The following is a 26,919-nucleotide window of genomic DNA, read 5'->3' as shown; positions in this document are numbered from 1 at the left end:
AGTTTTGACACAGAAGAGGTTGAAAATATATTTTCGAATGCATATAATTATAATTATGAGCCTGCTAGGCGTCCAAGAGACCACGGTTGCATTCCAATAGTCCATTTAGCTTAGGAACCTTCCTAACCAAGTGAAATGACCCGGAAGTACGTCAGTGGCAGCCATGATAAGTGCCGTTCCAATTCTCTAGATGATAGGAAAGGAGGTTTCAAACTTCCTTTATAACCTCCTTTAGCTTAGGAACCACTGGACCTCCCTTGATGAAAGGAGAGGAGAAAATGCTGCCCCACAATGCATTGCAGCCGCAGCATTTGCCGTCACTCAACAGTCGGCCGTTCACGGAAACAACCGATTATGACCGAGAAATTATATCATGAACGTTACGGTGCTTATTAAGCATTTTAAAACGTATGTGGTAAGTTGCCAAAGTGCTTTGTTCTGAACGTTCATCAGTATTATAATCAAAGAGAGAAATATGAACGTTAGTTTTTACTGAAATGATCAAATAAAGTCAACATTTCACTGAGCTGTGTGGGGTTGTTCAACTTTTAAAAGATGTTTGAATGGTGATATACACAGTGATAGATGTTAAGGACCAACGTTTATAATAAATACATTTGTATTGATTTTAAGATATGTTCATAGTTCATACAATCATACGTATTGGGATCATTTGTATTAATGTGGACCGGAGGGAGAGGGTGACGACGAGCATAAGATTCACTTTCCTTTTTTATTTCAATTCCAACTTTGGTCATGAAGAATATGTTTCTCTGTTGTCCACGTTCATAAAGCATAAAGCAACAGCATCAGAGCACGGTGCAGAGTCTCGAGATGAGTTTACAGTAGTCCCTCCTTCTTATTATACATCCATGTTGTAGTCCGCTATAGAAAACTGTAGTTTCCGTAGTTTCCCCACAGCAGCAGACGCACATTCATGACGGGGGAGGAGAGATGTAATACGGTTTCCTGATAAACGTTTAGTTTGATAGGCCTCAGCTGTGGAGAGTATGTGCTGCAGGGAGGTGGATGCACCTCGCACAACGCACCCAGGAACGAACGCTAGCTCCGGTCCTATTCATGGGGAAACTGTGGACTCGATGTCCTGACAGGCTGGAGTTTGTGCAACCTGCACAAACTCCAGCTCACCATGATTACAAATTGTGAAATGCAATGTAAAAATACCAGCTCACTAAATCATAACCGCTCAAACCAACTACTACCGCGGATTGGGCAGACAAGGAGTCCGAGAAAGTTGCTCCCCCATGTGACGTAATATGACGCGCTTGACGTAAAAAAAAAAGCAGTTTTTAGTAGCAGAACTCAAAACGGCTCCATTCCTGCCCTTATGTCTTGTAAAACATATCAAATCCTGCATTAACTTCTTTAATTGTAATTTTCAGGCAAGGTTAAGCATAAATGTAGTAAAAAAAAAAAAAAACCTGCAAGTTGCTCTTTAAGTATATTTCTCTGCTAATATCTTTACTTAACTAACAGGACTTTCACTTGTAACAGGGTATTTTTACACTTTAATTTAAGTTTTAAGACCTGAGTACTTCTTCCCCCACTGGCTATATTCAGCCCCTTGTCTGGCATGTTCTGTCTGCTGTGTGTGAACGGGGCCGTCCACCATGTGACCGTTTGAAGGGGTCACATGTTTCACCCCAGGGCTTCCTATTTAGGCCATTTTCGATATTTAATTTCAAGGCCTATTAAATGGCTGTTTGATATGACCCACATATTAGAACAAGGACTTGGGTCATGGGAAGATTAAACAATTTAACACTTAAATAAATAAAATCAGTTGATTATTTGGAGGCCTGTCTGGAAACATGGCTGTGGGCTGCTGCAGCTGGACTTTACAGCCCTGGGGTCTGTAGGTAGACTAAAGCCCGCTCACATGCACTCACATGATGCTGCCTGTGAGGACCTCTGTTTCTAAGCAGGCAGCTGATGGGATTATGAGGCTCCCAGGGAGCAAAGAGCTCCACAGTTGTGCAAAACAGCCCTGAAGGCATAGTTGAATCCTATTTTCTTGTGATTGCACATGTGCTTTTTAAATTATATTTACTATTCAGTGAGTGACCGTGCACTTTAACCAACATTCTACCCCAATATAAATGTAACCGAGTTAGTTAATGAGCTCATTTTAATCTGTAGTCGATAGGCAGGCAATTAAATCCAATGTGTATGTAAATACAGAGCTAAAAAGTGAGGAAGTATGATTAGTCCTGGTTTCATGTTCTTTCCTTAAAGCCATCTCTTAATTTACAATTCATTCTGCGTGTTATGTAAAATGCCTAACAAGATCATATTAATGATTTAAGAAGGACTAAATGGTCCCGGAAGAGTCGGCAGAGGGATTTTCCCGTCGGTATTAAAATACATGACACTTCAGGGTGTTGTAGGTTTAAAGCTGCATGTTGTAAGAAGATGTGTTTAAAAAGGAGATTAAGCCAAAGGTGAATTATCTCATTAATGGCTTCTCTTCTTCTCAGGTTAAACAGATCACAGTGTCTAAGACGTTGGGTGCTCAGTTTCTCAGGCTCTCAGAGGCTTATCGGTGGTGCCTGCCCTGTGTCAACCACTAAGAGGATAATGCAGAAGCAAAGTTCCCACACAACCAACCTTTAGTTGTATTTTGGAAACAATGCCCTAATATCTGCTGTTCTGATCAAACAACACTGTTTGCTTATTATAAGAGGAACTTCTCCAAACTATAATCTGTTCAAAGCAAAAGTGAATTCCTGTTGATAATGCTCAGACAGCATTAAAAGCATGAATACGATTAACTTTAAACTATGGCCTTTAACCAGGCACTTGTGTGGTTTCTTAATAGCTATCAACAGTAAACAGATAAATAACAGCACATGTATTATAATTGGACTCTTTCATGATTAATCCCCAGTACATGAAATGATCAAATCATGATAATGCTACTAACTTACTCAAACAAATCACATTTTATTTAGCAACTCAAATCTTAAAGGGGACCTATCATGCAAAATGCACTTTTGTACGTCTTTTATACATGAATATGTGTCCCCGGTCAGGGAACTCACCAAGTGTCAGAAAACTCTCTCTTTTCCTCCATACCCAAATCTCTAAAAACGGGGCTGCAACGGATCTGATAGAGATTTGAATTGTTCTGACGTCAGAAAAGGGGTGCTCCGCCTATATGGGCAACTCTCCACCTATCAGGGGAATGAGAGACCGCTCGAAAGCGCTGGAGACGCTGTAGTACATATGCCAGGCCTGTAGGTGGCGATGTAGTCTGCCGAAGAAGACTTCTCACAGAATCAGCCTTTGCAAAAACAGGGCTGGAATAGAGCAAATAGAGCGAAATGAGGCATGGCTAAAATACATGAGTTGTTTGGTATTTTCAAAAAAAAACTTCACAGACATGTTTTATATACTGTAGGTATGGCCCTACAATATATTATTCAAATATAGCATGATAGGTCCACTTTAAGTTACAAAATAAGTACATAAAAATAACATTATTAACACATTTGTTGTGTTTTTTTTACTTGTCATAGCATGAAAAAACGCTTGGACGTGCCCGTATTTTCAGGTTCACATTAGTATTTTATGACATGTTTCCATGTTTTAATGCTTAGAGATGTCCCGCCCCTTAGCCTGTCACGTACAATGTGTTGCAACGCTAGCCAATAGAAGCACAAGTTTTGCGTTAATTCTGTCACGGAGAAAATGCTATGAGCTATACATCACAATGTATTGGAGTTATAATTTAAAGAATGGGTGAATTAAATGGTTTCACCTTTGGATATTCCTCCTCATATTTTCCAGCTTTATAGTCATGTATAGTTAGAGTGAAACGTTCATATCAGTTTAAAGTGTTGAACAATTATTTAGAATATCATTGAAATCTCAATATGGACCAGATCAATGTTCACATCACAGAAAACGGGATATTTCTTAAAGGGCGAGATATGTGTGAAAATAGCACTCTGGATTTTGTACCGTGATGAGGAAGGGATTTCCCGGCATACAAATCATATAGACAAAAATAATAATTGTGTGTGGTAGAGACTGGCAAACAATCACCACATAATCATTTTAATATTTTGTTTCAATGAAAATAATAACACTGATGTAAAAATGGTCATTCCCTCATATTGTGAATCATAACGCAACTTTAATATCAATCAAAACAACCGCAGTTACATATGTTTTCCAGATCGTTCTTCCTCATCAGTTATTCATGCCAGCAGAGCTCACTTTGGTTGGATTTGGTTATACCGTGCCAAAATGTCCTGTAACTCAATTCTATTGAGTTATTCCCTCAATATTATTCCATCTAAATGATGATGTGATAACAGGGCCGCGGTGTTAAATGAGGCTCTATTCAAATGAGCCTGTAATTGCGACATCTGTTAGCGTGTGGCACAGCCAGGCTGAGGTGTCGAATGGAGAGCCTCACATCTACTAATTGGTACAAACAGGTAGCAGATGCACAATGCCGCCATGGAGCCTCTGCCAATTAAACAGCGAGCGCTCATCTGCAGCGGGGGTGGGGATTTGCCCGAGGCTCAGTAGCCGAGCTGAGGGAAGATAGGAGAAGAATAGAAAAGATAGACGTGTGGGGATAAGGAAATGCCCCTGCTTCCCCTCCCTCACCACAAGGTTTCAGTATCTGGCCTGTTTGTCCGGTTCAGGCCTGGCGTGATTGGAGGGATGCCATCTGCAAGGTTTCCATGGCACAGTCACAGTGATTGGCCTCGCGCCCGGCCAAGGAGGATGAACTGATAAGCCTGACTCCCACAGACCGGCCAACTGAGGCTTCCTGTGCCCAACTTGATGACACATTGTTGATAATTACTGTTTACCTTATTGTGTTCTAATGACTTCATGCACACCTGAGTATCAAAGTGGCTGTGGGTTACAAGGAATTATGTGTGCTACTTTCGAGGTTCCACATTGATATCAGGCCTTCAGCTAATCTAAACATTTTAACAATTGCTCTTTTCACCCTCTGTCTGAAACCAGAGCCCAGTCTGCTCTCATTGGCTAGCTGGCCAGCTCTGTTGTGATTAATCGACCGCTTAGAGATGTCCCGCCCCTTAGCCTATCACGTACGATGTGTTGGAGCGCTAGCCAATAGAAGCGTGAGTATTATATAGTGATGTCAATATGTTCCGAAAGTAAATAAAGGAATGCAATGGAGGCTTTTTCAGGCAGGGGGGGTGAGTGTGTGTGGGAGAGAAACTCCCTCTGGAGGGAACACAGGGATTTTAGCCTTTGCAGACCATTTACATGCACTAAAACCTATAACACACTACAGGGAAGAAAACACTCAAAGAAAGCATAATAGGGCCTCTGCAAGTATCTGGTCCAAAGATGCTCTTTTAACACTAGAACCGCCAACGGGTACATTTTACCCGCAGCTGTTTCTTGATTGTATGTAACTTTTTTTCAATGAAATATTCAAGTCTTCCAGTCTGTGACTTTTCCTAAAAGTGTGTTGTGTAGCACCGTCTGTTGTTAAAAATGGTCAATATGAAGTCAGATTGAAAAAATTGCCAAATTGCCATTTATACCCATCAGCGCCAGCGGGTAATATTTACCTTATAGAAAATGCAGTGATTCTCGGGCTATTGATCTCGCACGATAACATAAACGCCTGTTGTTTACTGTGGTTCCTTATAGAGAGATAGATATATAGTTCAGTGTTTCCCCTACCATTGTCTTGGAGGGGCGCTGCGCCCCGCCAACGGAGCCCCGCGCCCCCCCTGAAATTCAAGGTGTTTAAAAATAAAAATAAATTATTTTCTTTTTTTTATAATTTTTTTTAAATTAATATATATATAGCACCAAATTGCAACTAATCTATATCTACTGTCACTTTTCACATTGAACATGTGCTCTTTTATTAAATAAACTAAACGCTTTGATTTTAAGTTGTGAGCTCCCCCCGCTCAGACAGCACCCCCCCCCCAAAGCAGTAAACCTAGGGGAAACACTGTAGTTATATATAGATAGATGGAGAGACACTTTTAGCGATATTTTATACTTCATGCTATCTTCACACTAGATATCATATGAAAGCTGAGAGTCCACAGATTCTATTGGTATAAGTTTCATCAGTCTGCGATCAAAACTCACTGTGTTCTAGCATGACAAATAAAAGAACATTGTACCTTGAAAATCAATGCATTCTAATTAGCGGACATTTGGTACAGTTGGCGGTTTTAGGTATGCAGCGACCCTTGGTGGTTCTAGTGTTAAAGCTAATGCCATAGCACTTAAAATGGTTTGACTGATTCGTTCTTGCTGTTCTGAATGTGTATCCTCTCGGTGGATTGCATTTCCTTCAAGTTGCTTTGGATAAAAGCATCGACTAAATGACATGGTATTTAGTGCAGTGTAAAGATGAGCAGGCTCTAATAAGACATGGTTTGAAGGTTTGATAGCCTCAAGCAACTTAACTTGAGGAAGTCTTCATTTAATTGTTGGAATTCCTTGTTCCTTGCTTGTCAAACACTTCAAAGTTTTAAATAAACGACTTCCTGCCTGCAGTTCTGGTCTTTCTAAAACAATGTGAGCCAAAGAGGCAGATCGCCCTGACAGATTGACTGTAGCGGGAACATTTTGTGAATGAACGCTTTTTTTGTGGTGTTTTTTTATGTACATCCATAGACTGTGTCATGTGACATTACTGAAGAGCCTCAGTATAGATGTCTTTGTTGTTGAGTCATCAGTCAGCTCCGGAGCATTAGCTTTGGTGAGGAATGTGAGTGTAAATGTGGCCCCTGCTCGGAAGAGGAGGTGACAGAAGTCTGCAAGCTAATTAGTTCCTGCTCATTTATTTAATGCCTGCAGGCAACATTATCCCAACTGCTGTTAGCTGGTCCCCACTGTGCGCATGACACACACCAGGAGGCTGGAGAGGTCATAAAGGCATGTCAGTAACCAGAGGCAGGCACATTTGTCTCATAGATCACACATTAGAGAGCAATTCAATCAGAGGTTCATAGTCATGTCTGCACTTTGTGTAACACTGCAATCTCTATGTGCAGTACTACTGTCAGTGTTTTCTTTTGCACCTGATGTTTATTTAGCAAACATGTTGGCACCGCTGTGGACGTTTGATAGTCTTCATTGTGTGTCTTTATTATTTCCTCTCCTCAATATTTCCAGTTGACTTTCCTTATAAGTTTATTTACTGTGAATGTTCTTGATGTCCTCCACATCTGACCATCTCAGTGGCATTTTAAAAGCTTAAAGTGTTCCTATTAATATGTCTAACTGCAGTTATCTTTACCCTGTGTCTCAGGAGGAGCTGTGTAAGCGAGGGTTGGGTTGGAGTCAGATCCCTGTTAACAATAACTGTGTGTTTTTCAGGTGAACATCCTGGTGGATACGGGCAGCAGTAACTTCGCCGTGGCTGCAGCCTCACACCCATTCATTACTCACTACTTCAACACTGCACTGTGAGTCACACACACTTTTGGATATATCTCACACACAATATTGAATTTAGTTATTTGTATACCTTGTATGATCTTCACCGTAGCATTTCCATACAAATTGTTACATGGTATTGCTATGAGGACGGGAGATATAGATTCATTATTACATTTATTTGGTTTATTATTTTTCCGGTGCTCTGTATTGTATATCATGTCATCAACTTGAGTTAGTTCTAGCAGTGTGCTCTGATTGGTCGGGAGGTTGCAAGGCTCGCTGCTCAGTGAGCTGGCTAACTGGTGTGGTTTCCGGGTCGGCGAGACAGCGCGAAACTCATCCTGAGCACACACAAACACTCACAGCCGAAGTAAAAACAATAAGTGTGGCTTGATATTGAGTAAGAAAACGGTTTATAAACGCTGTGAGAACGGGTCTGCGGAAAGCATTTCTCCGCCATCCCAACTCGTCTATTACCAACCAGGGAGCTCTATGCAAGACAATGGGACTCCCCGTTAGTTGAAAATGTACGCTAAAGGTCCTGGTGTTTGAGGAGCTCCGCGGATTGGTCCATTTTGGTTCCCGGAAGAAACAAATGGAAAAAGAGAAATCTCCAACGAGGCGTTCTGGGGCAGCACAGACAAGTCTTTTCTGTGCTAGAGTTTTACTCGCTACAGGCCAGGGTGTACTTTGAGGGTTTGTGACTCTGCAGACCGTTTATAAAAACCTTCATAACACACAAGGGGACGGGTAATAACCAGAAAAGCATGACATGGGACCTTTAAGAAATGAAGCAGTAATCTGATTACATCCTTTTTGATGTAACTGTAAAGGAATACAGTTAGCTTGATTGCGTTATCCTTTTACATGTAATCTGTTACTCCCAAAGCCGGAATACCTCAAATGTAGCGTTCTAGCTCCCTACCACAGGCCTTTATAACTGTTCTCATGTCTGCCCCTGTGTTCAGCTCCAGTACATACCAGTCAGTTGGCCGGACTGTGGGTGTCAGATACACGCAGGGAAACTGGGAAGGTGAACTGGGCATCGACCGCGTCTCCATCCCCAACGGCCCCAACGGGACCTTCATCATCAACATCGCTGTCATCCTGTCCTCCGAAGGCTTCTTCCTCCCCGGGATCAACTGGCAGGGCATCCTGGGTCTGGCTTACCCCATGCTGGCACGGGTAAGAGATTTAAAAATGTAGAGTAGCTGATACTTTGATCAAAAGTGACTTACAATCAACCATGACAGTATAAATTCACCACGGTAAGAGTCATTTGCAAATGCACTGGTCAAACCATCCAAAAAAAAAACATGTAAGGTTTATTCTACAACATTTTGTCTATTTGCAGAAGTAAATAACACATTGAAAACTTAAGAGTGAGCACACAGACAGCATAACAAAAAGGGATTCGATCAAATCAGGTTTTTTCAAGTAAATTCTGAATTATTTCATGACTTCCTGCTGTCACACTTGGCTGTTAAACATGAATAACTTTTTTAAACTGAGATCTTATCCGGGTGTAGTCACAGACCTTTCACATGACAACAGAAACAGTTTTGTGTTTATGATTTTCAGCTGCAAGGCGTATTAAGATTTGTTTTTCTTTAATATAGATTTCCAGTTTAAGTTGCTTTGCCCAGCTTGTGCTTTGGATATTTAATGTTGAAGGAACTGTAATGGCATAAACCGGCACAATGCATTCTTTCATTCTGTGCCGACTACAGCGACTTTTAGGACCAAATGCCAGTGATCGCTGGGCAGATAAACACACACTGATCACTTTGTTCTGCTGCCATCTCCTCAGGTTAAACTTCCTGAGACGTCTGGTCATGCATGACATGATAACACAACACTGACATGAAAACCTAACAGCAGGAAGAGCATCCTCACACCATCGTACACATGTGGTTAGAATATCGTTTCAATCAGAACTTCAATTAGCTAGCGCTCCAACACATTGCAGGTGATAGGCTAAGGGGCCTATTTAAGCAGTTAACCAATCGCAACCGAGAGAGAGCAGACTTGGCTCTGGTTTCAAGGGAAAATGTAACATCTAATAACATGAGTTAATTATTTCACACTGTCTCTCATGTAGCCTGACTCGTCCGTGGAGCCTTTCTTCGACTCCTTGGTGCAGCAGCTGGGAATCCCAGACATCTTCTCCCTCCAGATGTGCGGTGCTGGGCTGTCAGCCAGCAGCACAGCGGACCCCATAGGAGGCAGTCTTGTGAGTAGTCAGGAGGGGCTGGGTATGATCTAATAACTTCATAAAAAGAGCTTTGACTGTAAAGTTTGCTCAAAGAACAAACCTCTGACCCAAAGAGTCTGTGGAACATCATATTGGAAGTAAACTTCACTACATCATTTTAAAGTTACTAAGTATTATGGTGATTGAGAAATGCAAAAATAAAGAAATAATTGTGCAGTAATAAAGGTAAATCTAACCAGCAGAATATAAGGTATCTTAGAATTGCACAACGGCATACATAGCAACTCACAATAAGTGCAGTTAACCATCAAGATACAAACTCGGAGCAACAAGAAAAATGCATACATATACTCACTTCAAATAAGCCATACCCTCGTTAGTGCTGGTGCATTAGTTTAAAAAGGAAGTTGGTGGATACCTGGGTCGCATTCGCAGTGAAGGACAAGCACGTCCATTTGGTTTAAGAAACACCTTTTGTTAGATCTTAAAAACATAAAAGCTGGTGTCCTCCTCAGTGTGGTTCCTCTCCTGCAGGCCCGGTGTAGTTAGAGGTGAGCTAATTAAGCTAAGATAGCATCCTGCTGATCCGTGTTGTAGTTGTTGCAGGTATGTCACTGTAATACTCCAGCAGGTGACCCACTGACTCAGGCAGATGGATCACATGGCAGGGAGCTTGGGTTTATGAATTATCTTAAACTGTAGAGGGTTTATATACACTTAATACAAATAATACTTATTTAGATTTAGGTCTAAAAATACGAGTGGAAAGGAGGGCAACCATTCTCATTGTGACAACCATTTTGTTTCACTTTTGGTAGCCTATATTATTTTTTCTAAATTGAAATACATAAATGCATACGTGCTGCTTGTCCTTACACACATTAATACTGATTACTGCAATTCTGCCATTAGCGACAATGCTAATGGCAGAATGGGTGGACATTGAACAGCTGTACCAAAAATGTGCTTTGCATGTGTCAAAATAAATGTATTTATAATTAACACAACATATCATGATGGTCAATCAACGTTTTTTCTCAGCCTCGGAACTGATTCTATTATGTGAAGCCAAAAAAAAAGGAAATATTGTGAAAATAATCATGAACGTGTCGACTTAACACTTGAATTGATGACTAACGGCCCGTCCACACGGCGGCGTGCGTTGAAGTGTCAACGCAGCTTCCCATTCACTTTGAATGGGGTGATGTCACGCTTTGCCGAACTGCATTGTTGGAGCGTCGCTTCAAAAGTTGAGAAAAGTTCAACTTTTCAAGCTTCGACGGAAGCGTCAGCCAATCAAATCATATGCCAGTACAAGCTCTAGCCAATCAAACCGCGTGCTTGTTGTGTGTCCAGGGCGGGAGATTCATGTGATTGGTTGTTGGTCGAGCTTCAGACACGCCCGCTGGCAAGCTTCAACGCACGCTGCCGTGTGGACGCTGCATTATGGTGAACTAAATCGTTAGTCGAGGGCAGCCCTAATTCTTGGTAATGAAGTGATGTTTTTCACCCATGTATTTAAAGCCTGCATGAACATCTTAGTTACAGTATAATGCACGGAGTGAAGTATCAACAGTGTAATTTTCTTTACTGATCCATCTTCAGAACATTTGAGTTACACCACAGCAGACTCACATATACTTAGTGTCAGTGTAATCAGATTTTCTTAGAACTATGAAAGTCTTTGCCGAAGTCCTTATGAGTTCTCCTACATCTTTCTTTGATCCATGACGTTTTACCTCGAGGTCCAGGAAAATAAATATTTTTGACTTGCTGCCATGGTTTTGACGCATATTTGTGTTCTTCCTCAGATCATAGGCGGGGCTGAGCCGGCTCTGTATCAGGGATCTGTGTGGTACACCCCCATCGTAGAGGAGTGGTACTATCAGGTGGAGGTTTTGAAGCTGGAGGTGGGCGACCAGAATCTGGACCTGGACTGCAGAGAGGTACAGTTCAAACTAATGCATTCCTTAAAGCAGAAAAGTCGATTGTATCAAGAGTAATACCATGGTTTGGAGGGTTATTCTGTTATAACATCCCCCTCAGGAGCCTGTTGAACTGAACTGCTCTTACACTGCACTTCTCCGTCTCTTTCAGTACAACACGGATAAAGCTATAGTCGACAGCGGGACGACACTGCTGCGTCTTCCTGCCAACGTCTTCAATGCGGTGGTAGACGCCATCACACGCACCTCTCTGGTAAGTGATGAAACGTGTTGTCAGAGGGAAGCGATGCAGGGGAGGATAGCTCACGCTCAGCGCTCAAGGACGCAGAAGCTTTGAGGGGAAGGATCACATGTTTTCCCCGCTGTAAAAAACATGTGTGTGTGCAGGCCTGTTGTTTTTCCTCCTCCTGCTGCTTTTCACATTTTTGTAGCTGCACACAAACAGAGCCCAAGGTTAATTGGAACCTTGAAGCAACATTTTAATGAATGGACCTTGCAGATGAATCCCAAGTGGGTAAATGAAAGGAAACAGAAACCATGTGTTGTTGCTGAACTGACCTTCTGTTTCTGTCTGTTCCGGTGTTGTTTCTCTTTGGTTCAGATCCAGGACTTTTCATCAGGGTTCTGGGATGGCAGCAAGTATGCGTGCTGGTTGAAGGGAGAGACGCCCTGGATGTTTTTCCCCAAACTATCCATCTACCTGAGGGCCACGAACACCAGCCAGTCCTTCCGCATCACCATCCTGCCTCAGGTACCTGGATAAACACAACATCCCATCACCCTGAGGGACACAAACCCTCCTCGGTACTCATTCTCCTCTGTCGTCTCGCAGCTGTACATCCAGCCAATCACAGACGTGGACGGCACGCTGGACTGCTTTCGTTTCGGGTTGTCGTCGTCAGCCAATGGCCTGGTGATCGGTGCTACCGTTATGGAGGGCTTCTACGTGGTGTTTGACCGAGCCCAGCGGAGAGTGGGCTTCGCTCTCAGTAACTGTGCAGGTGAGGGCACATGAGACGACTATTGATAAGAGATAAAGGCTCTTGTAAAGATATCATTTAATGATTCCCAAAACTGTAAATTAACTAATTGGTTATTGTGTATCTCAAAATATGGAAAGAATGGTAATCTGCCAACAAGAGTGTATTTCTCCATGAAGTATTACAGATTGTGGATTATGGAAAATTACCACAATATGTCCTCTTTAACTTCCCACACTTTACAGTCTTGCTGTAAAGTGCCTTGTTCAACTGGTTACTTATGGAAAAGCAAATGGCAAAGTAGAATGTATTATTTACCAGTACTCGCAGGTTCACTGACCATAACCCTGAGTATATCCTGTTAATCGAGTAAATGTTAAACCTTAGCAGCTTTCCTGTGTTTCTATGTAAATATGAGCTTGGGCGAGGCTTTCCTCTCTTTTCTTAAAGTACAAAGATCACTTTTGTTCCGTATTAAGCAAACAGGCTGAGGGATGCAGGCTTGTGACAGGAGGGTTGCCAGCTTTCATTTCTGTACTGGCTGGTTACATTTCAAAAGAAAATAATTTTTCTCATCCTCAAATGTTAATGAGTTGCCTTTGAGTAAAACAAATACCCTTAAATGAAAAAGCTACCACAAGTATCATGTGATTCATTTAGTTTTACAAAAACGATATGTATGCAGTACATGTTTGAGAGATACATTTGTTTAACTGTATTTAGGACTGAAATTGTACTAATTATATAGTGCAATAGTCAGAGTCTGGGGGCATCAGGAAGAAGCATGGGAATTTTTGTCTTAACCGCCATTGGACTCAGCTTCTCCCGGTTAAGATTAATGTAAAAACACTGAATAAAGCAGTTTCACATAAAACAAATCTGTGTTTTTGGGACGCGGCTCATGCAACTGATGTTTCAAAGGGGTTGGAGTTGTGCTAACATTTCCTCAGCTTGTTTCTATGAAAATGTAAAAGACTTAAATCATTACAGTCTTAAAACTGGATGACATTTATGACAGACTTTGGGAGGAGTGCCTCGGAGAAAAACTCCCTCTGGAGGGAACTTTGGGATTTGAGCATTTGCAGACCATTTACATCACAAACCTATAGGACACACTACAGGAAAGGGAACACCCCAAAAGAAGAATAGGGGCTTTAACACTTTCCTATCCTGTGTTCCTCCTCAGTGAGAGGGGGGGTGGCCCTCTCAGAGATCGCGGGGCCCTTCTCAGCAGCAGACGTGGCGTCTAACTGCTCCGTGGGGCCCTCAGAAGGAGCCCCTCCTCTGGATGATCTCCTACGCCCTGATGGCGGTGTGCGCGGTGATCCTCGTGGTGCTGCTGCTGCTGCTGGTGCTGCCCTGCCGCTGCAGAGCGCGCTCAGGGGAGATCACCGACGAGTCCTCGCTGGTCCGACACCGCATCAAGTGACTGAGAGGGAACGGGCCGAGGAGCAGCGAGCGACACACACAATCCACGGAGGCGGAGAAAGTTGTGACGCTCGCTGCCGAAAGCCTGACTGACACTAAACTGCACTCTTCAGTTTTACCCCATGGAGGTACACAGACAGATAAACTGACCCCTGACGGGAAAATCCACCACAAAAACATTGCCTTAAAAACATTGCCTTAAAAACAGCTGTTGTGGTCTTCATGGTTCAAATGTCTTCTTTGATGGTGCCTCTTTCTTGTTCTCACAACATGTCATATGTGACAAAGAAAATATGCAATTTATACAGCGACTGCAGCTTTAAAAGTTCATAGCGTTTGTAGCTACAGGACAGTTTTTACTGATGGGTATGAGTTGCTTTTTCTCACCTGGAAACTCTTGTTTGCTATCAGTATTGCAACTACACTGACTCAATTTGAGTGTAGTTTGAGAGAGCACTAAAATCAAACTCATGCTTTTTTTCTTGAGACCTCTCAAAAGGTATTCTGGGAAATGTAGGACATCCTCCTCACAGACAATCACAAGATGCTTACTAACAATTGATGCATTTTGAACAATTTTATAACTACTGATTTTTTCTCTTTAGGCAAACAGTGTTTTATTAATGTCTAAATGCACGACCTGACAATGTCAGTCTGATTTACTACAGTGTGTGATCAATGAAGGAATGCTCCTGGTGCCTTCTTCTATAAAGTGGTGCAGGAATTATGTTTTTTTTGTAGGCCGTCCAAGAAGTTAGCATGGCAAAGGGCTCCCTCTACAAAAAGCAGTTCGATTTTTCTTTGGATTTTGCAGAAATATTAACTCCACTTTATGATTTCTGAAGTAAAAAGCTAACACTAGGCTATAAAGGAACTACAGCACGGTCATATGACTTCACATCACTAAGCTAAAGGCGGCTAATGTTCGGTGTGATGACGTTTAGTCGTCTCATTTAGACACTTGTTAGCAACAGCTGTTTTGTCGATGGTTGTGACTTTGAGTAAAGCGGAGGGTGGTGAAATGCTGACCCATTTCCGTCTATACGGACCACTCTATTTTGAAGTTAGGTTAAATTGAAAGCCTGCCTGTGTGTGTTGGAGTTGAGAAAAGCTGCTCAAATGATCACTGTTATTAGAAGAATATTTGTTCACACGTTTACAGATCCTGTAGTGCCTTTGAGTCTCTCTGCTGACACACTGGCCGTTTCTCAATGTCGAGTAAACCTGCTGCAGAGCCACTATTTCAAGTATACTACGTCATCGAGTGGCGCCGAAGGACTGTTTAAATGCATGTTAAATGCCCAGCATTCGGCGCCACTCGATGACGTAGTATACTTGAAATAGTGGCTCTGCAGCAGGTATACTCGACATTGAGAAACGGCTGCAGATACACACAATCAGCTGTTGGAGACGTCATCTGCTGAAATGCACTTTGTTTCTTAAGTCAATCAAAAGTGTATAATGAAACTAGAGATCAATATTTTTTGATCTGTTATGCAATTTAATGTATTAATGTAATTGTACTACTAATTCTGTCTACGTTTATTTAAATGTGATTGTATTGTAATCCCAAATCGTTAATTTTTAGACACTTCTGTAGGTATTTATATTGCATTTCTATTTTATACAAACACTACAATTAGAGGCAACATTATTTTTGAATATGACACAAACACACACTCCTTCAGTGGACTACGATTAGCTGTGCTGATGTGAGCAATAAAACATTAGGTGTCATTTTACACTAGTGACAGGTCATACGTATACTTTAATGAGTAAATATGACGCATGCTACAGTAGATCTCAATGTCTTTCAAAATTCAAAGTTGTCTTTGAATGTTGGCTTATTTATAAGTGATATCTTTGGTGCCAAAATCCTGCTTGTGCCGCAAAAACTTGTGACCAAATCAAAAATGTAATGTAATAAATGAATAAAGATGTCTTTGTGAGAAAAATCAAGAACAAAAGCATCCTTTAGGAGACAGTGGGGACAAGTTTGATGTGACTTGTGAGAGAAATCTTGTGGTTTTTACATTTAATGGCTAACATACATATTAAAGGTCCCATGTCATGGCCATTTCTACTACTACATTTCTACGGACAGTGTGAGCTGGGTTCATTTCCTGCTTGCTGCGTGGGGTCTGCGAGACAGCGAGACATCGCGAATGGACGCGGGAAGGAGGGGATGCTGAGGGGGCTGCAGCACCCCCATCTGCGAGGCTCCACTAGCACCCGCACCCCCAAACGCGGCGCACCTATAGTGTACGCGTGCCACAGTTTCGCCGCTGAGAGGCTCCACTAGCACCTTTCTGTGTTAGAGTTGTACTCGCTACAGGGTGTACTTTGAGGGTTTGTGACTTTGCAGACCGTTTACATGCATAAAAAGCTACATAACACACAAGGGGACGGGTAATAACCAGAAAAGCATGACATGGGACCTTTAAGTAAAGGAAAACATATTTACACAAAAAACAAATATTCAAAATTCACAAAAATATATAAAAATCGAACAAACATAATAACTGTTAATTAAAGACAAAATAGAAGAAAGAAATGATAACACATTGTTAATTTGAGCTTCTTACATGTATAGAGCAAAAACATTCTGCATTAATATTATGAAAGAACAGCAATAAGTTATATTTCTGATACACATATTAAGACATTGATTAAAAAAAGTTTCTCTGCACAAAAATTCATCTCAAATGGTTCATCGTTGGTTCCGTGATCAGCCATCTTGATGCTTCTGTTGAGGAACAAATATATTTAAAAATAAGTTCCAGTAGGGATAAAGTTGTTTTACAGTCCCAATAAAGATTAGTAACACATATATAAACTCTGCTTGTATTGAGAATACAAAATGTAGACATTAGCCCTGTAGATTAGACAAACAGAACACGGAGCATTTAGTGGATTCTGATATTTGTTTTAAAACCTGTTAAACCCGAGAGGGCCCCTAATCCTGGTCTGGGCGGGTAGTTTTTTCACGAAACTGTGTCTCAGGGCTTCTTAATATTTAAAAATCTATTAATGTGTCATACTCACTTAACGGTTAGAAACTCAGCTAACTGAAGATGTGAACCATTTTTACCGAAACAAAGCACAAGTCTCACAATAAGCGTCTGAATTAACCCTGAGCGAAAAAAAACGCATTTAGCACATAACTCAAGGTAAAAATACCCTTATTACTTATCGTAACTGCACATACAAGATATCTGATTAAAGCTAAGATTACACAGATTCTATAGGTATTGGTATCATCACTGAGCGATCAGAACTCGCGACAGGGGAAGCAAACACAGACATCACAACACGTAGCATCACAGAGCATTCACGGGACATCTCTTACCTTGGCTGTTGGTTTCTGATCAAAAGTCGTGTTCAATGGCATTAAAACGATAAAAACGCTGCTAAAGGTTAATCCATAGGTTAATCCAGAGCCCTAGAGATACGAAGGCTCTGGATTAATCTAATGTGTAATTTTTTATGTAAAAATCGGAGAATTAATATTAGCTGCTATGGTAGCCAGTATTGCAGCTTCCGGTTCCGGGGCATTCAGGCTGCTCAGCACTTATTCACCAATGGGTAATGTTTAGATGGATTTTAGGAACTTCCCCTCGATTCTATTGGCTCTAACAGTTAAAAAGATATGTCAATCATCAAAATCGACCGAGGGGGGCCAGAGATATGGAAAATGCACCCAAATGACCCCAGAGGTGGAGTTTATTTTTCTAAATCTCTCTAAAAAGGTCAAATGTCACTTGTTTTGCATCAATCTTGATACAGGGTACTTATTATATGTTATAGTTTGGATTCCTAAAGCTTTTAGTCTCCCATCCCATCATTCAAGCGTGGTTTTCACTATAAATTAAAAAAAATGTTTGGACGGACACTATAATTTAATTTTTTTTACTATGTTCAATCTGAATTTACATTCAAATTCAAAAATCTATATTGATTCTGGTTTTTTTACATCCAAAAGATTATGCATTTACCCCTTTTAAAAAGGGAAGATATCGTCATTTGTTCCGGGAATGTCATTTTCGAAAAACAGGCTCAGGGCTTTTAGAAATATATGTTGTTTTTTTACCTTCATCTGATGATAAATCCAGTCCAGGAAGTACGTGACGTTGCCATAAACTCCTGGTCTGTTCGGCTCTTTGCAGTGTTCCCCCCAAATATTGTCCCCTATGAGCCACCATACTCCGTCCTTCAGGGACACCAGAGGGCCACCGCTGTCAGTCTGAGACGAAACACAAGGGATATTTTTATAAACTATAGATAAGTGCTAGAACACGATATTCTACTTAAGTAAAAGCAGCAATACTACACTGTAAAAACACTCAAGTAAAAGTCCTGCATTTAAAATTATAATCAAGTAAAGTACAAATCATCAAAATATACTTTAAGGGGCCCTTTTATGCTTTTTTAGGTTTTCCCTTTCCTGTAGTGTGTTAGTTTATTGTGCATGTTAATGGTCTGCAAAGACTAAAATCCCTGTGTTTCCTTCAGTGGAAGTTTCTCTCCCACACACTTTCCCTCCCCCCCCACTGCCTAAAGCACCTCCATTGGACTCCTTTGTTTACTTGCTGAACATAGTGACATCACTCTAACACTCGTGTTTCTATTTGCTAGCGCTCCAACACATTGTACGTGATAGGCTAAGGGGCGGGACATCTCTAAGCGGTTGAACAATCACAACAGAGCCGGCCAGCTAACCAATCAGAGCAGACGGAGCTCTGGTTTCAGACAGAGGGTGAAAAGAGGTGAGCTTTTAGCTTAAAAGAGCCTCTTTAGAGCCGTCTTCCAAGGCTTTCTCAGGAGTATAAATGAAACATGATATCATGGTCAGCTGCCACCTCAGCACTCTGACTTTACATTCATTGTTGATTCGAGTGTATGAGCGGTTTGTTTTGAGTGTGTGTGTAACTGTTTTTCTAAAGCTGTTACCATGACCACAACATAATGCACGTCTTGTTTGACGGAGCCTCGAAGCTTGTTACCCAAGAGCATGGGAATGCATCGGCCTCTTTGAAGAACAGGAAGTGCAATTTGTGAAAGAAAAATGGAATTGTGCCGGAAAATATGAGATTATAAAGAGCGTTTGTTTCTCTTCGCTCGGAGTACATTGCCACAGGATCACTCGGGTTTATTTAAAGAATGTATTTACAGCTAACGCCTCAACATATTAACCCCGCGGCAATCACAATGCAACCGTCTGGGACTTCCTGTACAAATCAAATAAACTGCATTTTGTGAAATGTCTTTGTGTGTGTATCATGTCTTCATTGATACAAAATGTGATATCATTTATTCATCCCAAATTGGGAAATAGTTTTGGCACAGCAGCAGAAAGTAAACGGGTATCACACACACGAGTTAAGAATATAATACAAATACAATCAAATAAACAAAAACAGGAAATATATAAATATCAACAGTAGAGAATATATACAGTATATACATTAAGCATCTAAAGAATACATACAATAAAAAATACTGAATAAATTAGAATACTGATTACTGAAAAATACTAAATTAAGAATAGATCAATAAAATAATATTAATGTATTTCCACACAAAATCATAATCATCATATCATAATTAATATATAAATGAATATATAAACTATAACATATACATATATATTTAATTTCCCACACCTCTATGAGAAAGGAAAGTGTGTTTTTCTTACGTGGCACATTCCTGCATCCGTTGCTGAGGCACAGAATATGTCCGGGGTTATCTTCCCGCTGTGAGAGGTGGAGCGGTTACAGTTTGCAGCGTCAACAAGTAAAACCTGAGCCTCCATCAGGTGAGGCGCGGCTGTCAGAGCAAACGAGACGTTAGAGAGGAAATATTCTGCTTTCTGGGGTTTTTCACTTCCCTGTTGTGTGTTATATAGGTTTCTGTGCATGTACTGTATATGGTCCGCAGAGGATAAAATCCCCCCAGAGAGAGTTTCTCTCTCACACACCCTGCCTGAAACGCCTCCATTATATTCCTTTGTTTACGTCCGGAATATATACATCACTAAGTGACACTCACGCTTCTATTGGCTAGAGCTCCAGAGCACTGCATGTGATAGGATGAGGAACATCTCCAACCAATAACAACAGAGCCAGCTAACCATCTAACCCACATGTGTTAAACTCAAGGCCCGGGGGCCAAATCAGGCGCTTGGTGGATTTAACTTCGGCCCGCAGGATAATTTCTAATTACTATTAGATCTGGCCCGCCGGTATATTACACGCACACCTTCACTCAATCCTGAGGGTTTCCTCAGCTCAGAGCCTGAGCCCAAACATTGATGACCTTGCACCCAAGATGAGATGCCAAGTATCTGGCTTGAACGAGCATCACTGAGTTTCAATGGATGTTTCCTTCTGCACTTTGTTTCTCCCGACAACAGGGCATGTTTGTTTTTTCTTTGAGGGAAATAGTTTTTTTGAAGCTGTTGTTAGCCTGTGGAAAAATGTGATCATAAGAAATGACTTTGGAAAAGCTGCAGATAGAGCCATAAGAAATGAATGCAGCTGATTATTTAATGTTTAATGTTGTTTTTATAGCCAATAATTTAAGCTTTGTTAGTTCCAGGTTTAATATGTGCAATAAGTTCATTTCAATACGTTTTGCAATAAACATTGAACCAGTCCGGCCCTCGACTAGTACCCATTTTATAATTTTGGCCCACTGTGTATTTGAGTTTGACACCCCTGATCTAACCAATCAGAGCAGACTGGGAGAACAATAGTAAAGACTTTTTTGAACATTAAAGCATGGAGACATGTCGCAGTAGAGGCAAAAAATACAAATATGAACCTGAAAATAAGCTTAATGTGTCCTCTCAAAAGTAAGACATAAGTACATTTACTTACAACATTTGAACATATTACATTTACTTGTAAGGCAAGGTACGTTTATTTATAAAGTACATTTCAACAACCAGGAAATTCAGAGTGTAACTGAGTATTTCTGTTCTGCACTGTATTGCTACTATAACTTAGGAAAACAATATGTATTTAGGAACTTCTTCTATGCACATTTCAACAGGACAGTGAGTGCAGAATGAGGAATAGTAAAGACTTTAGCGCCATCCAGTGGTAGCTCACAATAATGGAAGCAGCAAGTAAAAGTAAATGTAGCAATTATAAATTGTAAAAGTACAAAATGTCTCACCTGTGTTTACGAAGCGACTAAATTCTGTTATCCAGCCTTTCTCAGGAGCAGAGGCGTAAACACCAACGTTTGGAAGGCACACAGCTCCGATATCACTGGAGGCTACAAGAGAAAAAAGGATATCTCTGTTGTTAAAAATCATTTTGATGAGTCTTTTAATCCATAAATATGAACACAGCATGCATTAACCTGAACACAGCATGCATTATCACCTGGTTTCCACAAAATAAAATTATAGACACTCCGATACAAGTTAAAGAGGCCCAGTTATGCTTTTGGTGGTCTTCCTTACATATAGGTTTTTGTGCATGTAATTGGTCTGCAAAGGCTAACATCCCTGTGTTCTCTCAAGAGGGAGTTTATCTCCAAGTTCATTAAAGTAAACATTTTAATGTGATTCAATTAGCTTTCTGTAAATGATCAGCACTGCATGTACCCCCCTGTGTGTGTTCATCTAGTGTTAGTTCCCTATAAGCACCTGTGATGTGCAGGGGTTTGGAGAGCCTCATCAGAGCGATGTCGTTGCCGCGGGTGATGCTGTTGAAGCCTTCGTGGGTTATGATGCGGCTCACAGAGTAAGCCGGGTTGAACAGAGTGTCTGAAAGATGCACGACTCCAACATACACCAACCACTCTGCAGCACCCGAGGTCCTTTAGGGGAGCGACAGCAGAGATTCAAATCAAACTTTATCTATAAAGCACTTTTTATACACAGAAGGTAACATTAAAGGTAGGCTAGGTAATTTTGGAGAAACCAGCTCTAGTGCGCTAGAATTTGAAAATACACAGCCGGAAAAAATCTGCCACTTCCTTCAGACTTCCTAACAGAGCCCCTCCTCCAAACACACACGAACGCGCACATGACCAATGAGGGCACGAGATAAGTTTGTGCTCAGGTGGAAGGCTGACAGGCAGGTAGGCCATCCAGTTATTTTAGCCGGGCCGGCTCAGATGATTGGTCGTGCTTTTTACAGTACTACGGCTTCCACAGATGACATTTTTGTATGGATTTTTTGTCAAAGCACTTAAAGGTGGGGTAGGTAAGTTTCAGAAACCGGCTCGAGATACACTTTTTGTTATATTCCATGGAATGCTCTTAACATCCCGATAGCAATGAATATATTAAGTGCTTTGACAAAAAATCCATAAAACAATTTCATCTGTGGAAGCCGTGGTACTGTAAAAAGTACAACCAAGGAAGTCTGAAGGAAGGGGCGGATTATTTTCGGCTGTGTACTTTCAAATGTTAGTGCACTCGAGCCGGTTTCTCAAACTTACCTACCCCACCTTTAAGTGCTTCAGAATTCAAAAAACAACATCAATACTGCACTTAAGAAAACATTTAGGTCGTTTTTTTCTTGTTTACCTAATTGCATTTATGTTTGTTGTTGACATGTGACATGCTGGCCAGTTAACCAATCAGAGCAGACCTGAAAATAGGCCTATGGGCCCCTTTAAGAATAAAAAGGCCTCACCATGTGACACAGTGTGCTGCAGTGAGGATCCAGTAGGGGGAGATGATGGCTCCTCCACAGCGGTGGGACACCCCCACCCTCAGGCTGACCTGCCAGGGAGGGGCCTGCTGCTCCCCCGAGGCCCTGCTGGAGTTTAGCCCCCTCCCACAGTCTGAGGAGGAAAGAGCTGTTAGAGAGGATACATTCACTGCTGCAGGGGTCACACAGAACCTTTATTCTATCAGTATAACAGATACAATAATTTATAATAAAACTTCAAAGGCTTTAGTTTCAGCAATGTATATTTGTATATGTCATCCTTTACATGTACCGACTTATGCACCGGTATATTAGAAACAGTAATAACATACCAGTGCAATGCAACGTCACCACGCTGTTGTTGTGACAGGTTTTGCTGCAGTTGGCAAAAAAAAGAAGACATTTTATGTGTTATTAGGTCCATTTTGATTCAAAATGTACAACTTTATCTGAGTTCATCTCCACCAGTTCACTAACCTGAGCACGAGCTGATGCATTATGGGTGCTGTAGTGTTGAAGTCAGACTTTAATATCAGGAATCCATCATCAGCGTCAGTCGGCTGTTGGCCTGATTCAAAATATGTGTCCCTATTAAAGCACAGAACAGAACATATTAAACACAATAGTCCTTTACATGTCAATAAAAACTGTTTAAGCTTCTATATTAAAACCTGGCTGAGCAACATACGGTATTCAAACCAGTAGGCAAAAGTTTGAATATGTTCAAAGTTACTGAACCTGAAAATAAGTTTTTAAAAACAAACATACCTGCTGTATCCGACCTGCTGGCAGCTGGCTCTGCCCTGCTGCTCGCTCCAGTCCTGAGAACAAACACTCCTCCAGGTTCTACCCTGAGTCCAGTAGACCTGCAGCAGGAAGCTGGAGCCATGCAGCCGCACGGCGCACACACACACACACACACACACACACACACACACACACACACACACACACACACACACACACACACACACACACACACACACACCACACACACACACACACACACACACACACACACACACACACACACACACACACACACACACACACACACACACACACACACACACACACACACACACACACACACACACACACACACACACACACACACACACACACACACACACACACACACCACACACACACACACACACACATCACACACACACACACACACACACACACACAGAGAGAGAGAGTGAGGGACTAAACCCAGGTATGATATTTGAGTACTTCTTCCACCTCTTGTTGTAAAAGGCTGCAGGAGCTTGTTGGTTGTTTCCAATCAATATAAAATCCCCTGTTGCCAGAGCTGCCTTCAAAACAAAAGCATTAACAACTACTTTAATTGATAGAGCTATTTACAGAAGTATTTTGAGTTACAGTTTGATAGGAAATATATTGTTAAGATACTTATAATGTTTTGATATAAGGGCCTTTTCCTGTCTCTCTCCCCATCTTATTCCTGAACTCTTTCAAAATAAAAGCCCTATAAAGAAACTGTATTTCAACAGGAAGCTCAGAACAATGCTTTGTTTGTTCTTTTGTTTAAAGGAGTTTGTTTACCACAGCTTGCTTCGTCCTGGCCTGCCGGACAGTCCTTCTCTCCGTCACACCACTGAGACTCCCACACACAGCTGCCGTCTCCACAGCGCCTCCCGTGGGCGCAGGGCGACGAGACTGAGGGCCACAGGGCGAGGTTCATTCACAGAGAGGACGTAGCAGCACATGATCTCAATCCCAACCTTTATTCATTTATATAGCACACTTAAAGGTCACCTATTATGCAAAATCCACTTTTTCATGTCTCTTCTACATCAACATGTGTCCCCTCTGTGTAAAGAGATTCTGAAAGTCTCAGGAACAAAGATTCTCTCTCTTTTTGTCCTGATCCATTTCTATAAAAACCTGTCTGAAATTGAGCTGATCAGATTTTGGCCACTTTATGATGTCATTAAAAAATGTTGGCTTGTGTAACCAGTAGCCAATCAGCAACCAAGGTAACCCCCCCCCCCCCCCCCCCCCCCCACACCTTATCACCTGAATCTCCTCCTAGAGCACCATTGTGTTCTTTGTAACCAAACATCTCCCAGGGGGGCGTGGGGAGGGGCTCCTTATTTTCATCTAAAGTAACAGACAGAGAATCAGCACTTTTGAAACAGGGCTGAAACAGAGGGGATTATGGGTAATGCTGCAATGATCTGTTTGGTGTTTGGAGCCAAACACTTCAGCGATATGTTTTGTATTTATCTGAGACCTATAATATATTGATGAAAAACAGTATAATAGGGGACCTTTAAAACAACCTCAGTTGACCAAAGTGCTGTACAGGGAACAAATACAATATATAATAACACAATAGGAGTAAGATAATAAAACAATAATTAAAAACAATAACTAGAAACATATAGAAATGTCAAAATGTCATGGTCAACTAGTATTAAACGCCAGTGCAAAGAGGTGAGTTTTTAGCAGAGATTTAAAAAGTTCAATAGACTTGTTATAACAGTGTGTATACACGGTATTACTCACAGTAATAAACCAGGAGGATCCCAGTGATCAGTGTGAGCAGCAGCAGGCAGATTACAGCGGCCACAGTGAACTTCACACACCTCTGTTTCACACCTGACAGGAGAACACACACACACACACACACTTGTCTTGTGTTGTTTCCTCATAGTAAATACAAAAATAGTCTTCTCCCGTCAAATACTTTCTATTTTATCTTCATTTAAGCAAAACAAAAAAGTCTTATTCTTCCATTGTCTGTCCATTTTTTTACATTATAACTTGTTATCCATGTAAATATCGATAGATTATTGGTTTAAAAGTCAAACACCAGAAAACTGCTATTTCATCATGACCTTCTAAAGTGTCTTTAATGATTAGCCTTTAAGTAGCTGAGAAGTGTTTCCACACACACACACACACACACACACACACACACACACACACACACACACACACACACACACACACACACACACACACACACACACACACACACACACACACACACACACACACACACACACACACACACACACACACACACACACACACACTTCTTACATGTGTTTTACACGTGCATTTTAAGCCAAGTTGATTTTACTGAATTATAAAATAAACTAAATCTGTATTTTCCCTTTATATAAACAACTATGTGAATGCATCTTTGTAAAAAAGTGTCATATTTAGCAAAACACGTGTATTTTTTATTTAATCTTTTTATCAAATAATGTTAAGAGGATTTAATAAAAGCACTTTTGTCAAGCAGGGTGATACACATTGGTATTAACATATAACACATGCGTATTGTTCTGTATATTAAACCATTATATGAGAGTATCTCTATGAAAGTACTGTTGTATGCAGTTGATAATAAGTAAGTCCTTTGTAAGAAGATGGCAGTCCTCATTATCAAAATCAAAAAAGGAAGTTTTGAGTGTATCACTTTTTGTTTTTGTAACATAAATGGTATTTTTTTTTTACTATTTCTTTATTCCGTTGATATTATAAAAGTAATATGAAAACCACATTACAGAACAGGAGTCAGCCCTACCTTCGTGTTTGGAACTGATCTCAGGCGGAGGCTTGGGGGCCATATGATGAACGTACTGCGGCTGAACATCTGATCCATCGGCTGGAGGGAGGTTCCTCTCCACATCTTCACCAATAAAACAAGAACCAGAGTCCAGGTACTGACAGAAAAACACATATGTGATGAGAGAAAGATCACAGGCAGTGTGAGGAAAATAAAGAGCTTTTTGAACATTAAAGCATGTACTCATGTCACAGTAGAGGCACTAATATGAACCTGAGAATGAACAGAATAGGGCCCCTTTAAAAATGTTAACTTTTCATCTTTAAATAGATTAATTTGAGCTAAATAAAAAGTCCTGAAGGTACATGTATCGGTATGTTCTACATTATCGTAGACATATAATAAGTTATTATAGTATGAATAAGACTTTCTTATGTGCATTTATATTCTTGAAAAGCTCTTTAAACTTATATGAATTAAATGAAAACTTACCGGACTGGTCGTCATCTTAATTTTTTGTAACAAAATCTTCTAATGATTTATAAAAGGCAGTAACTGCCGTGCAGCAGGACAAATATCTTCCTGGGGAAATTGGATGTAGATAATCTGGGAAATCTAATTGAAGCTAGGAGAACGATGTATTTCAGATCTCTAGCCTCTCCTCTTGCTTTCCTCCTAATCTGCTTTGAGTTTTTACCCC

At 40.9% G+C, this 26,919-nt stretch overlaps 2 protein-coding genes across 2 annotated transcripts in view; one reads left to right on the top strand and one right to left on the bottom strand.

Moving 5' to 3' along the window:
• Positions 1 to 15,952, top strand: part of bace2 (beta-secretase 2) — a 19,038-nt gene extending 3,086 nt beyond the window's left edge. Inside the window, 9 exon segments of the mRNA XM_034224624.1 lie at positions 7,366 to 7,454; positions 8,397 to 8,613; positions 9,530 to 9,661; positions 11,455 to 11,589; positions 11,741 to 11,842; positions 12,191 to 12,340; positions 12,422 to 12,590; positions 13,756 to 13,822; positions 13,824 to 15,952. Coding sequence (XP_034080515.1) covers positions 7,366 to 7,454; positions 8,397 to 8,613; positions 9,530 to 9,661; positions 11,455 to 11,589; positions 11,741 to 11,842; positions 12,191 to 12,340; positions 12,422 to 12,590; positions 13,756 to 13,822; positions 13,824 to 13,998 — 1,236 coding nt within the window. The 3' untranslated portion in view covers positions 13,999 to 15,952.
• On the bottom strand, positions 15,746 to 26,919 carry LOC117551667 (transmembrane protease serine 2-like). Its single transcript, XM_034224625.1, has 13 exons — positions 26,712 to 26,919; positions 26,238 to 26,376; positions 25,208 to 25,300; positions 24,243 to 24,355; positions 23,438 to 23,568; positions 23,147 to 23,257; positions 23,002 to 23,045; positions 22,652 to 22,802; positions 21,655 to 21,827; positions 21,177 to 21,278; positions 19,693 to 19,823; positions 18,088 to 18,240; positions 15,746 to 16,743 (listed from the first exon to the last, which is right to left on the bottom strand). The coding sequence occupies exons 1-13, from the start codon at positions 26,724 to 26,726 to the stop codon at positions 16,726 to 16,728; spliced, it is 1,374 nt and encodes a 457-aa protein (XP_034080516.1). The 5' UTR covers positions 26,727 to 26,919; the 3' UTR covers positions 15,746 to 16,725.

Source organism: Gymnodraco acuticeps, unplaced genomic scaffold, assembly GCF_902827175.1.
Source record: "Gymnodraco acuticeps unplaced genomic scaffold, fGymAcu1.1, whole genome shotgun sequence".
Lineage (NCBI taxonomy): Eukaryota > Metazoa > Chordata > Actinopteri > Perciformes > Bathydraconidae > Gymnodraco > Gymnodraco acuticeps.
This window is presented reverse-complemented; position numbering and strand designations above follow the sequence as displayed.